This window comes from Helicoverpa armigera, chromosome 1 (assembly GCF_030705265.1).
Source record: "Helicoverpa armigera isolate CAAS_96S chromosome 1, ASM3070526v1, whole genome shotgun sequence".
NCBI classification, from domain to species: Eukaryota; Metazoa; Arthropoda; class Insecta; order Lepidoptera; family Noctuidae; genus Helicoverpa; species Helicoverpa armigera.
In genome coordinates, this window is record NC_087120.1 from 16,806,681 (window position 1) to 16,819,279 (window position 12,599).

The window sequence follows — 12,599 nt, forward strand, 5'->3', positions numbered from 1 at the left end:
TTTTGTTTTATTGAGTTTTGGAAGACAGCACCATCTAGTTTATGAAACGACACACGTATATCTTGACCATTTTGTGCAGTCAAAACAATTAGAATTGGAGCAACACTAGATGTCGCCCTACGTCACTAAACTCAAAATCAAAAGGCTAGTTAATGTTGTTCATAAAAAGCAGCATGTATTTTAAACTAGGTATTACAATAGGGTCAAATTAAAACTATCATTCAAATGGTTTAAATACTTTGTAATCATAATTGTAGGAACATTTATTTTCTGTAAAGGACATCAAGATACACAGGCTGTTGGCTAGAATTCTACTATACAAACCAAAAAAATAATGTTTCTCATTCAGCAAATATTTTTACGATAAGTATATCACAAAATCACAATCCCATTATCTGTTCAAAATAATTCATACAATAGTTTGGTGTTAACAACAAAATATACCTCGTCCTCGCCTTATCACTTTTAAAATAAATTATTTGTCTAGCAATTATTTAAATAACACAAGAAATGAATGAAAGATAATAAAATAAATAAATAATTCGGGTTTAGCAATTTTAACTTATATTTTTTCAAATTGCTTTTTATATTTATTTACCTGCATTCTATATATTTTATTCATTTCGCGCATTAGATAAGTAGGTATTTGAAATATTATTTAAAGACAATTAAGCAAGAACGGGAAAGGTACGCGTGGTTCCTATTTATAATTCGGCCAAGTCCGAGTCAGCCTCGCGCACGGCATTTCGTAAGGTCATTAACACGGAGGAAAATCTCTTTGTATGTTATTTATTTGATTCTGTTATGTGACATATTATGAGAAACGAAGTACCTATTCAGTGGTAGACGGACTGATGAATAGCAGATATACGATTCTTAAATTGGGATTCCATGAAGAGATCAAAAGAGATGACCATTTAAAATATTTCCTATAATGTATCCTACCTTAAAGGATTTATATAATATTAATATACTATCTAAAAAATGAACCGTAGGTACAAAATAAATATCAAGCTTTTCCCTTTTCGTCTGGCTTCGGCTTGTGTCCCTCGGCTGAAAATAAATACAAACAGCTATTACCTGCTTAATTAAGCAAAGAAACATAACGGGATTGATTACTCGTGTACTAGGAGACTACAGACAGTCTATCTATACTAATATTATAAAGAGGTAAATTGTAAGTTTGCATGTAGGGCGCAATCTTTGGAACCGCTTTTTAAATTTCCAAAATTCTTTCACTGACTGATAGCTACAATGTTCCCGAGTGCCATAGACTATATTTTATCCCGGTACGGGCAGTAGTTCCCACGGGACGCGGGAATACAGCTATTGGTGAAGAGACTCACGCAGCGGTTCCCCATTGACCCAGTAGAAGTATCTGATGGTAGACTGTCCGCGCTTCATGGCCGCCTCCTTCAAATCCGCCTTCAGCGATCGACGCAAAATGTTCGCCGCTATGTTCGAGTAGTTCACGTAACTGACAAATGCAGAATAAACGTAAAGAGATAAAGGATTAAGGTCTGATCATGTTCATGAATACATAAGAGACAGTCTTGAAGCAAGGCTCCGAGTTTCAATTTATAACAGATATTGAATAAGTGAATGTTAACATACTTCAAACCGGCCATTCTCCACGTACTCATTTTCTACGCAACGATTAGTGTTTCGCAAAATTAAGAGCAAACAAGAAAATATCTTTTTAAAAGTGAAAACTTATTTCCATGAACGCAAAGTCGCAAATAAGCAAATTTGACAGAAACGTGACGTGTTAAAAATCAGACAAAAACAACACATTTTATTCTAATGACACATGACACCTTAAAAAGGTCTTCTGTGCTCAAACTACTTATCTATGGTACTTACCTATAGGTACTTTGAATACCAAATAATATTTGTAATTATATATGTATAGACAATGGTGAAATAACATGAAATGTTAAGCTCGATTGCACAATTAGATATTGCTCGCCTAAGTAGCACAAAGGGCTATGTGCCAGGTACAAAAGGTATCAATTGGTACTTAAATGTTTGTTACCATCAAGGAAACATGGTGATATTAAGGTATGCTTATATCAAAATCTACCTAGATATTTGGTGGATTAAATGTGTTATGACAAAAGAAAGGCCAAATAGGTATTGAGGAATAGTTGTCTGCGTTTCATCATGCATGAATTCGGTTTTTAAAAGAAATATAAAATGGGTAACATTAACGGCCCTTTCACACGGCAGTCCAGTTTTTTGCAGGATACCGTTTTTTGCAGGATCCTGTTTGATCGCTAAAGATATTATATGCTAGTGTTCATACGAGCAAACCGCATGCAGGATCCTGCAAAATGCTGTTCCCGTCGATTTGAAACTGGATCGTTCGTCCAGTAAAAAGCGAGAGTCCTGCAAAAACGGACGCTGTGTTCACACGTAGTTCAGTTTTGCAGGATACAGTAAAATGCCGGTCCCGCAAAACTGGACTGCCGTGTGAAAGGGCTGTAACGGTTGAACAAAGGACTTGCATCACATACTGATGCAAAGACGCCAGGATAAGATGACATTCAGACGACCTCTAAGATTTTATTCGAGTCTGGGAGTGAATAAACACTTGCGACTGGTTTTACGACATACTTATGTCGCCGGCGTTGGTACAGTTCTGAACAAAAGCTTATTATTGTCCCCTACTAGTAGGGCTGCCATCTCGAATTTCGCCAAACCCGGACAAAAATTAAAAAAAAACCCGGACATTTGACGTAAATCGCATTTTTTTCCCGGGCACTCTTACACCGAATGAAGTTAGTGTTTTGTATCATAATGCCGATAAATACATAAATACAGTAAGGTGCTTTCTTACATGAAAAGTGTCCGGGTTTTCCCCGGACGCTTCTTGAAAACCCGCCCGGACGTCCCCCGGACGGGGTCAAAACGAGGACAAATCCGGGGAAACCCGGACGGATGGCAGCCCTACCTACTAGGTACATAATGTACATTTGCACTTTCTAAAGAGTTTACAAAAATATATTTACAATGTTCGAGCCAGAACCACAGATTATATAATAGTTACTACGTAACAGATAAATCACTCCATACAAAAAAGTCCATACCTACTGCTATAAGCACCTACAAGTTCCCCAACTACCTACAAATTCCTAGCTGCGTTATAAAATGAACCTTAAAAGCTCGAGCGCTTGATTGTTATTCCAATGCGATAGCGCACAGTTCAGTGACCGCAACCGTGCCGTGGCCGTGCTTAGGGTTGCTTCTTACAATTTATTAATATTTAAGTAGGAAAACAAAGTTACAAGAATATTTTTCTTTAGTTAACTACCTACTAAAATGGAGTATGGGTACATATTACTAAATATTACCTAATACGTAAGCATAGGTAAGTACTTAGTCAAAATCAAAGGCGGTTTCCAACTATTTTTCGAGCACAAGTGCCATACCCCTTATGGTACAACTCCGTCGAGTGTTGATACATACCTAAAATTGGTTTAGTTACACGCGTAATGTTCCGAGTCGTCATTAAATTGGACCAGAACTATACCTACTTACACTCGAGATGTGTATTGAGCTACAAAAATCACAATACAGTTCATATAACTAAGTAGGTATCTAAAGTAAAATAAGTACCTAATGATCTCTGTTGTTAAAATCATAAAGTAGATAAGTATTAATTTATATATAAAAAAAAACCGGCCAAGTGCGAGTCGGACTCGTGCACGATGGGTTCCGTAAATTACAGTTAAATCAACCTATCTCAAAAACTATAAGAGATACTTTGATCAAACCAAAAATCGTTGAAAGAGTTAATTAGCATGCATCACCTCTATTTTTTTTAGAATTTTATACCCCGTAGTTATAAAAATAGAGGGGGGGGGGACATACTTTTTACGACTTTGAGAGCTGATATCTCAAAAACCGTTCACTTTAAGAAAAATGTTTTTTAGAAAACTTTATATCATTTTAAAAGACCTTTCCATTGATACCCCACACGGGTATGTACATCGAAAAAAAAAATTTCATCCCTCAGTTACATGTATGGGGGGCCCCACCCCCAATTCTTTTTTTTACTATTTAGTGTCATATTTTTGTAGCGGTTCATACAACACATATTCCCATCAAATTTCATCACTGTAGTACTTATAGTTTCCGAGTAAATCGGCTGTGACAGACGGACAGACGGACAGACGGACAGACGGACAGACGGACATGACGAAACTATAAGGGTTCCGTTTTTGCCATTTTGGCTACGGAACCCTAAAAATGGAATTACTAGATAAGTTCATACATATAAAATGTTTCTAAATCTTACAATAGTCGCATATAAACCAACACAACTCAAAATAATCCATCAGTTTGTGAGGTAGCTTAAAAAACCTAATAAAAACCAACAGCATAACATGCCACGAAATAAAAATAATAATATTGGGTTGCGCGCGGCGCGTGTGACTATTGAAAGCCCTGAGCCGCGTGGGGCTACCGGTAACCCAGCGAGCGGTAGGCATTTATCGCGCGCAAGTACGTCGAGTGACAGAGGCCTGCCAGAACTATGCACAGTTTAATAAGTAGATACTTACCTATGTTTACATTGTTTAATTTTGAAGTCCAGCACCTAGTTTTGGGCTGTGACCTTAAATCTGATAAGGGTTGAAGTTCAATCAACTTCTCACTGAGCAGGGTTTTGAACTTGCCTTAGACAAGGATCGATATTGTGTGTTCTAAAAATTAACTTTCTACTTGATACTTCTAACAGTTTTTTCAGAAATTCTTGACATTTTGGTTAATAGTCCGTGTTCGTAGTAAGTCTTTTCTTGACTATTTTTATCTTTATAAAATAATGTAAAATTTACCTTAAACAATTCTATAGGTACGTATAATAAGTTGCTGCGCCCTAACAGCGTAATGTATACTTACCTAGGATTATGATGCATTTCTGTAACTGTATAAATTTTGCAATAAATAAATATTATCTTTAAATTTCAGTCATATTATTATAGGCATGTATTCAACATTGCTGCATTGCTTATTGTAGGTAAGAAAATTACATTGTATTACCGGATAGGTACCTAATAGGCAATTTTATTTATTATCCACCTACTGATAGAGAAGTCATAAAACGTTAAACTAGTTTAAACCAAGTGTTATTTTTTCTTTTATAGAACTGAGCATGTAAACTGATAAGAGTGATAAGATTTTTTCATATGTAGGTCTAGATATAGGCGGAGACCAAGAATGTAGTGTACGTGTATGTAGAGCCGACTCTAGCGATCTCGGCCCACTTCACGCACTAATGGAAATAGTAGGACCAACACACGACCATACACGTCCTACAAATGATCGGTCGGAAAATCCTGAGGCCCGATTCTCCTAATTTTACTTAAGCGACATACGATTCACGTTCGACTCGATTCGACTGAGATCCAATCCCGAATCGAATTACGATTGAAGCGTATGTGGCATTCCGCTATTTTTGCGTTTTTTGCGTTACATGGAATAGGTACAAACGTAGTTGGTGTACCTTTATTATGTAAATAAAATCCCACCCAAAACAAAAATGTGAAAGACTGCCAAGTTCGATAATAAGTACCAAGTTCCATACACATACCTCAGTTAAAAATAGTTACTTTTTAATGATGTTACTTGGCAAGTTTTAATAGAAAATTAAATACTTGATTCATTGCGTTTAGTAGGTTTATAACAAGGTGTGTGAAAACTTGCCAAGTAATATCATTAAAAAGTAACTATTTTTAACTGAGGTATGTGTATGGAACTTGGTACTTATTCAGATCTCACTTCTTTTATTGGCGAAGCATTCCCATATTATCGAACTTGGCAGTCTTTCACATTTTTGTTTTGGGTGGGATTTCATTTATTTTTGTAAGGTTGTTTATTATTATTTTTTTTACTTATGATTAAGTTAGTTAAGGAAATGTCTCATTTATACTATCTTTCAGATTTTTGAATATACACTATGCTTCTTACAAAGAAATGACCTAGATTGACTAAATGGACTAGATTTACCAACTGACTGACATGACATGTCATCATGTATTATGTTACACATCGTTATTTTCGAAAGTGACTCACACTTGGCCGTTTTCAGATTTTTACTTTACTTTGACTAAATACAAACCTTTGTAACGAATTTCAGATCGGTACGACCATTCGAAGATATATTATATAAATATAGATAAAAGTTCGTTTTAGTTCCTTATGGCTATAAATTTACACCCTTCATTATTTTGAAACCGACTCACACTTGGCCAATTTCAGATTTTTCCCTTTATCTTGACATAAAGACCTACCTCCATGCCAAATTTCAAGTCAATACGACCATTGGAAGTGGTCTAGGTTTTTGATGAGTGAGTCAGTCAGTCAGTGAGTGTATAGTAAAAATAGCGATTTTCTGACGTCAATATCTTAAGACCTACAATAGGTATATTAAAAAAAAATTGTATTTTAGCTAAGTGAGGGGGTCTCAACAGATACTAGAAATTTGATACGCGTAAATAAAATAGATTTTGAGTTATAGGGGGGTCGAATTTGGCCCGAAATGGTTCGTGTAATATAACCCACGGCCGGTGTGTCGCTTTTTTTGCTCGAACTTGGCGGACACACTGCCGTGTGTCTAGATCTATCACTGTCTTGATAATGACATTCACCCCGATATATATGGACGACCTTTTAACACCAATTTGGCAAAGCGACACTACCCAGTAATTAACTGGCTTTTATATGGAGCTTATTCTATATGATAACAACCCATAAACGTCACATCACTCTCTTGTAATTAAACATACAATATTGCACAATTCATAAGTGTATTAAGTATATCTAAGTACAAGTGTTAATTAATGTGTATTTTGGTTAATTCAACTATAGGTAGTGTTCAGTTAATTCGCGGAGAACATTCAGATTGGAAGTCAAGCACCGCACCTAACCATATAAATATCGGTTTAACGCTAGAATTGAACCCACGAAACCGAACACATAGCAGAATGGAATGGAGCAAAAGCATCGTACTAGATCCGAAATCAAAACAAATGAGTGGGTATCGCATGTCTCCCGAAGATTGGCATTCTCAGATATATGACAATGACAGTGAAAATAACTAGGGAATCACATGAGTTGCGTGTACGTGCTCTTTCAGAAGTCTGCACAGACGTACGGGAGCGCCATTTAATTATATCATAGCTTGAATAGTATGAGTCATACGAGATACGTGGCCGCGAATGTCCGACCGGTTCCTCGGAACTGTACACACTTACGTGATAACTATCATCTACACAGCATAACTACTCACACCGTCTGATCATTCTGACTAATATCTTGTGAAATTCAGACGTAACGATGTAGCATTGATTTCTCAAAAAAATAATAATGAATGAGGCAAAATCTGTTATCTCTTAAATAATCTCTTTCAAAAACAAGAATGTCTCATTTCTGACTGCGCTAATGCGGTGCATTCCGTATCCGCTAAATGTGAACAGCTCATGATCAGTTATTTTTGGAATAAGCCGGTTTTTATTTGCACTCGTTCGCTTTTAGGATATTATGTACATCATAATTTTATTCATAAACTACCTAGCCTGGCTACCTATATATCAAATGTTTCATCAGTGAAGGTTTTCTCGCACTTTACAACTTTTAGGTACCATCCAATGATCCAAAACTATAACCGATCTCTTTAATGTTTCAACGTGGCCAATAAAACATCACAGACTTTCAAAAACTCTTGCTGTCAACAGTTTAAGCAAGTCAAGACAGATAGATTGTTTTTATTTTATTTGTACAAGTAATGTTCCCTATAATCAGGGATTTAATACCGCAAATAGGCCGCGGAGCTAGGAAACACGTCTTAAAAGCACAGTATATACATGTATATACCCCGTCCCGTGAGTATTGTGTGCATACTATTAATGTATTGTGATGGATATCATTTATTTATAACATTACTTGCAGGTATGCTACACAGGTATTTGATTGCATGGGCTCAGAATGCATATCTTTACTTTATCAAATTATGTATATTTACGAATGGCCTTAAGATAACTGGGATCTTCTATGCACCTAACGTAGGTCTAGTCAGCACTTCAGGCAATAAGAAAAAGCTACTTACGGGAGAAGCTTACGTACTCCGAGGCCTGTCACGGATATTTAAAAATATTTAATTAATTACAGAATCGAAGTCTATCATTTGGAACCATGCAAACTACAGCACCAGTGTTGTCGTTCCCTCCGAACCGAGTTCTAGAGAAAAAGATCGGAGTTGCAAACAGTTCACCACGATAGGGAAAATATTCAATTATAACACCCCCAAGGAGTTCGGCTCAGGCGATAAAATAAGTATAGTTGGACTCGATGATATCGGAATGGCTATAGTGTATACTCTGCTTGTTAAGGTAGGTACTGGAATAACCGTGTATATTTGTTTTGGTGCTAAATTCTACTGATGATCAGTCTTCCAGCTGGAACTGACCCGGCAAAGATGATCAGTTCAACATGCTTAGCAATAGGTTACATAAACTTACATCTTACACGACTGCTGTAATGACATCTCATCATGTTTTATTTTAGGAAATCACAAACAACATATGTATGATTGACATGAATGAAGAGATCTTGCAAGGAGAGCACATGGATCTCCAGTCTAGCGCACTTTTCCTTAATAATCCCAAGATAACGTCTAGCAAAGGTAATTTTGAAGTCATCTGAGATCCTGAAAAGTAAATTTCATAAACCCAACAATATGAATAGCAAAGCTATACTAATATTATAAAGAGGAACAATTCGTTTGTTCGTGTGTAATGGATATAAACTCAAAAACTAGTGGAACGATTTAAAAAATGTTAACATAGGCTATTTTTTATCCCGGTATGGGCAGAGGTTCCTACGGGATGCGGGTGAAACCGCTGGCAGAAGCTAGTGTATTTATAGGTAAAGTTGATATTAGGTAAAACACTGATGATGGTTGCTCCCAGATCCTGCAGACACGGTGAACTCGAAGGTGTGCATCATCACGACCGGCACGTACAAGGGCCGGGACGAGAACGAGCTCGACTACGTAGCGCGGAACGCGGGGATCATTAGAGCCATCGTCGGACCGGTAAATCATTTCACAACTATTGTTACACTGAGTAAATACAGCCAAAACAGTCATCAGGAAATATGAGTTTTGCAACAACCGCTGAACAATGCAACTTAGGTATTCATAGTTTTTTTCTAGCTTGGTATATCCTTCTTATGCCTATCAAGTCATCATGCCTACAAACGTCTTTATCTGTAAACACAATGATGATAAATCAACAAAAAATTATGCACAGCACATAAGAGTTGTCCTTCCCCAGCTAGCGAAGTACAGTCCAGACGCGATATACATAGTGGCGAGCGATCCAGTGGACATCCTGAGCTACGTGACGTGGAAGCTGATCGGCATCAGGAAACAGAACATCATCGGCACGGGCACCATGGTGGACACGGCGCGGTTCCGCTACATGCTGGCCGAGAAGTTCGGGGTCGCCCCCGAGTGCTGCCACGCTTACATCATAGGACAGCACGGCGTAGCTAACAGCGGTAACTTTGCACTCCAATAGAATTACTGCAGATAATACCTACCACAGATTACCTTAAGGGTCAATTCACACTGAAAGAGCAGCGGCCGGCAGCGGCCGGCAGCGGCAGTAATTGCAAGGGATTGAGCATTACACATTATACATTTTCCGTGCTCTTACGGCCGCTGCCGGCCGCTGCTCTTTCAGTGTGAATTGACCCTAATACTCGGGTCAATCCCCACTGAAAGAGCAGCGGTCGGCAGCGGCCGGCAGCGGCCGTAAATGCAAGGGATTGAGCGCGAGCGCGCCGGGCCGCGCCGCGCCGCTCTCGTACATTGTCCGTGCTCTTACGGCCGCTGCCGGCCGCTGTTCTCTCAGTGGGAATTGACCCTAAATGACTTTTCGAGTGTAGTGCGTTGACTCTCATTCTGGATTATAGCTAGGAAGATAATAGGTTTCACGTTATTTTTGTGTGTTGTCCATAGTTCCCGTGTGGTCGAATGTGAGCATAGCCGGGGTGCGGCTGGTAGATGTGAACCCTCAGATCGGCACAGACAAGGACCCGGAGATGTGGAACGAGGTGTACCGTGATGCCGTGCGGTGCGACGGCCTGGTGCGACAGCTGAAGGGCAACGTCTGCTGGTCAATCGGACTCGCTGTGGCCGAGATCTGCAAAGCCATATTTACTAACTCTTACACCGTGCTTCCCGTGTCTACTTATGTAAAGGTGTGTTCAATTATTTCGTTTGGGATTAGTCTTGTTGATTTCCTATGTGGCGTAAATAATAATTTTAGTATAATACGGTGATTCTGCTATGCTCTCCGCTTTCAGTACCAAAAATGAAATAACGACTGACAAAATCAGCTCTTCCTTTTTTACTAAGCCGTAATAATACCCAAGTTCCTCTTTGTACACCAGGGCGAACACTGCATCAGAGACGAAGTGTTCCTGTCTCTGCCGTGCGTGGTGGGCCGCGCAGGAGTCACAGACATCATCAGACAGACGCTCTCGGATCAAGAGGCGACAGTCCTGCGCCGGGGGGCGGAGAATGTCGCACACATACAAGAAGCTGCCAACAAAATTATATCTTAGTACATGACTCCTGTTATTTAGTCACGAAATGATGATAGAGCAAGGTTCCTTTAATGTGGAAGGTTTACAGGTAAATACGAATAAACCTTTTAATGATTTAACTCTCTGATTCGACTCGCTATCGGTTCTCTCAATGAAGGCGAGGGGGAAACACAGAGGACACTCGTACATACGTCTTCGTACGTTCGTCGTTCAATCTCGTAATCGTCGTTACTAAATGTTTGAAATGGGAGCAGTCTTCAATTTGTGACGATTTGATAAAAACGTTTTTTTTACAAGCTTTTTTATTAATTAACTTGGTTTCATTTCAGGATTTGCCTGAGTTTGAAGACAGAACTTCTATTTCAATCAAAAGGAATTTCAGACTTACAATATATCTTCCCGGAAGTCGGGGAAAAGGTTGAATGTTTCTTTCGTAAGCAATTTCTAATAGGTATAGGTACTCGTATCTGTATGTTTTTTCTTATTATTTTAATACTTTTTAAATATTTATATGTGTATTGATAGACAAGATAACATTTTTATTATTTTGATTATGTGTCTAAATATTGTGCTTGTAAAGAGACGTGACAAAGCCACGTCAAATATGAGCCTTTTGGAGGATAATTATTTTCTTTCAAAATAAAGTCAGACGTTATTCAAAACTGTGCAGTTTTCTTCACGAACGCTACGGCCCTCAGGTATGTTCATTCATTGCATTTCCCTATTATATACATCATACGAATCTAAGATAGTGAATGTACAATAAGATAGAAGAGAATAATTGATGGAAGGATTTTTTATAATCGAAGGATAAATTTGTACGTCTATGTATAATGGAACGGTATGAGCTTCAATAGGAATTTAGATTTCCGCTAGGTAAATTATATTCGACCTTATTTAATAAAATACTAATGCAAAATGTTTTCGACAAAATCCTATCAGATAGTTTTTATTTGCTTGCAAAATAAATAGGTGACTGATACTGAATTTTCTGTTTATATAAGGTGAATGAACTTTGTCGTTAGTTCTCCAGCACTTTGCCAAATGATTTTCTATCATTGTATATTATCAGCCGCTACAATATGGAATCTAGACCTGATGTATTCGAACTCTAATCTTGTGTCGAAGTGCTATAAAGCTGAAATTGGGCGGGAGACAGACAGAGCCATTTCTTAATATTGTAGTCCTGTATAAAAACCTGGCTGTTGCAAATCAGATCGTACGTTTTGTGATTATGGTGTGTTTTTGTGGGAGCGGTCGCTTTAATTCGGTCATGCGCAATGGCGTGGCATCCAAAACGGAGTTTTGAAGGTCACCTTGAGCGTGAGCCGGAGCGGGCTCGACGCGGCGCGTGCCGGCGTCGGCGTCCGACATCAACACTACGTGACCCGGTGCACGGCCGGCCCCGGCAGTCGGCACACCAGTGAGCACTGCCCACTATTGCCTTCAACACCTGGCGTCTTTAGGTACTCCTTCACTTGCTACCTATGCTTCGCAGTCACTTTACTACGGAGCCAGTGGAGTGACCTTTCATTAGTTTCACCATTTTAAACTTAGAAACTGTTCCGCGCTTACCTAGGTACTAAGTATTAAACTTTGTTTGGAATAGTTAAGTAGGGAATCTATTCCGAATTTGCAAATAACCAACGCATATTTCCCTATACCTCCCCTGATGCACAAGTGCATATAGAATGCATATATAACAATTATTCAACGGCAACTGGAAAGAGGAAAATGTTCAAAAATAACAAATTGACCTGGCACAGTTCATTATAACCAGATTTAAAAAATATGTATTTTATGACCGAGACCGATGCCAACATTTGTGTAAATACACTTTCCTCTTTGATTTCCTGAAATTATTACGCTTAGATACCTACTGATTATTTCATTATTACTCACAAAATTAGAGTTTGACATCTAAAGCTTGAAAACAATACAACTCATGAGATTTTACTAAAAAGATAATAGGTAATTTCAAACTG

The 12,599-nt window shown here is 38.3% G+C and overlaps 1 protein-coding gene and 1 long non-coding RNA gene across 3 annotated transcripts; one reads left to right on the forward strand and one right to left on the reverse strand.

The window, feature by feature from the left end:
* Window positions 1-220: 220 nt before the first annotated feature.
* Window positions 221-1,774, reverse strand: LOC135117361 (uncharacterized). Its single transcript, XR_010276846.1, has 3 exons — window positions 1,615-1,774; window positions 1,347-1,477; window positions 221-1,053 (listed from the first exon to the last, which is right to left on the reverse strand). It is a non-coding gene; the product is annotated as an uncharacterized LOC135117361 (long non-coding RNA).
* Window positions 1,775-6,605: 4,831 nt separating this feature from the next.
* On the forward strand, window positions 6,606-10,671 carry LOC110372434 (L-lactate dehydrogenase). Of its 2 annotated transcripts, none has more exons than XM_064036468.1 (7): window positions 6,606-7,035; window positions 8,170-8,390; window positions 8,566-8,683; window positions 8,970-9,094; window positions 9,336-9,561; window positions 10,025-10,266; window positions 10,459-10,671. In XM_064036468.1, the coding sequence occupies exons 1-7, from the start codon at window positions 6,843-6,845 to the stop codon at window positions 10,630-10,632; spliced, it is 1,299 nt and encodes a 432-aa protein (XP_063892538.1). In that variant the 5' UTR covers window positions 6,606-6,842; the 3' UTR covers window positions 10,633-10,671. The 2 variants fall into 2 exon arrangements, with proteins under 2 accessions (XP_063892538.1, XP_063892539.1); XM_064036469.1 differs by lacking the exon at window positions 6,606-7,035 and adding an exon at window positions 7,549-7,883.
* The last annotated feature ends 1,928 nt before the right edge of the window (window positions 10,672-12,599 follow it).

Coding starts and splice junctions, on each gene's coding strand:
- LOC110372434 (XM_064036468.1), top strand. CDS start 6,843: ATGTGTATTTTGGTTAATTCAACTATAGGTAGTGTTCAGTTAATTCGC. Junction 7,036..8,169: donor TCCGAAATCAAAACAAATGA/GTGGGTATCGCA, acceptor AATTAATTACAG/AATCGAAGTCTATCATTTGG. Junction 8,684..8,969: donor CAAGATAACGTCTAGCAAAG/GTAATTTTGAAG, acceptor GGTTGCTCCCAG/ATCCTGCAGACACGGTGAAC.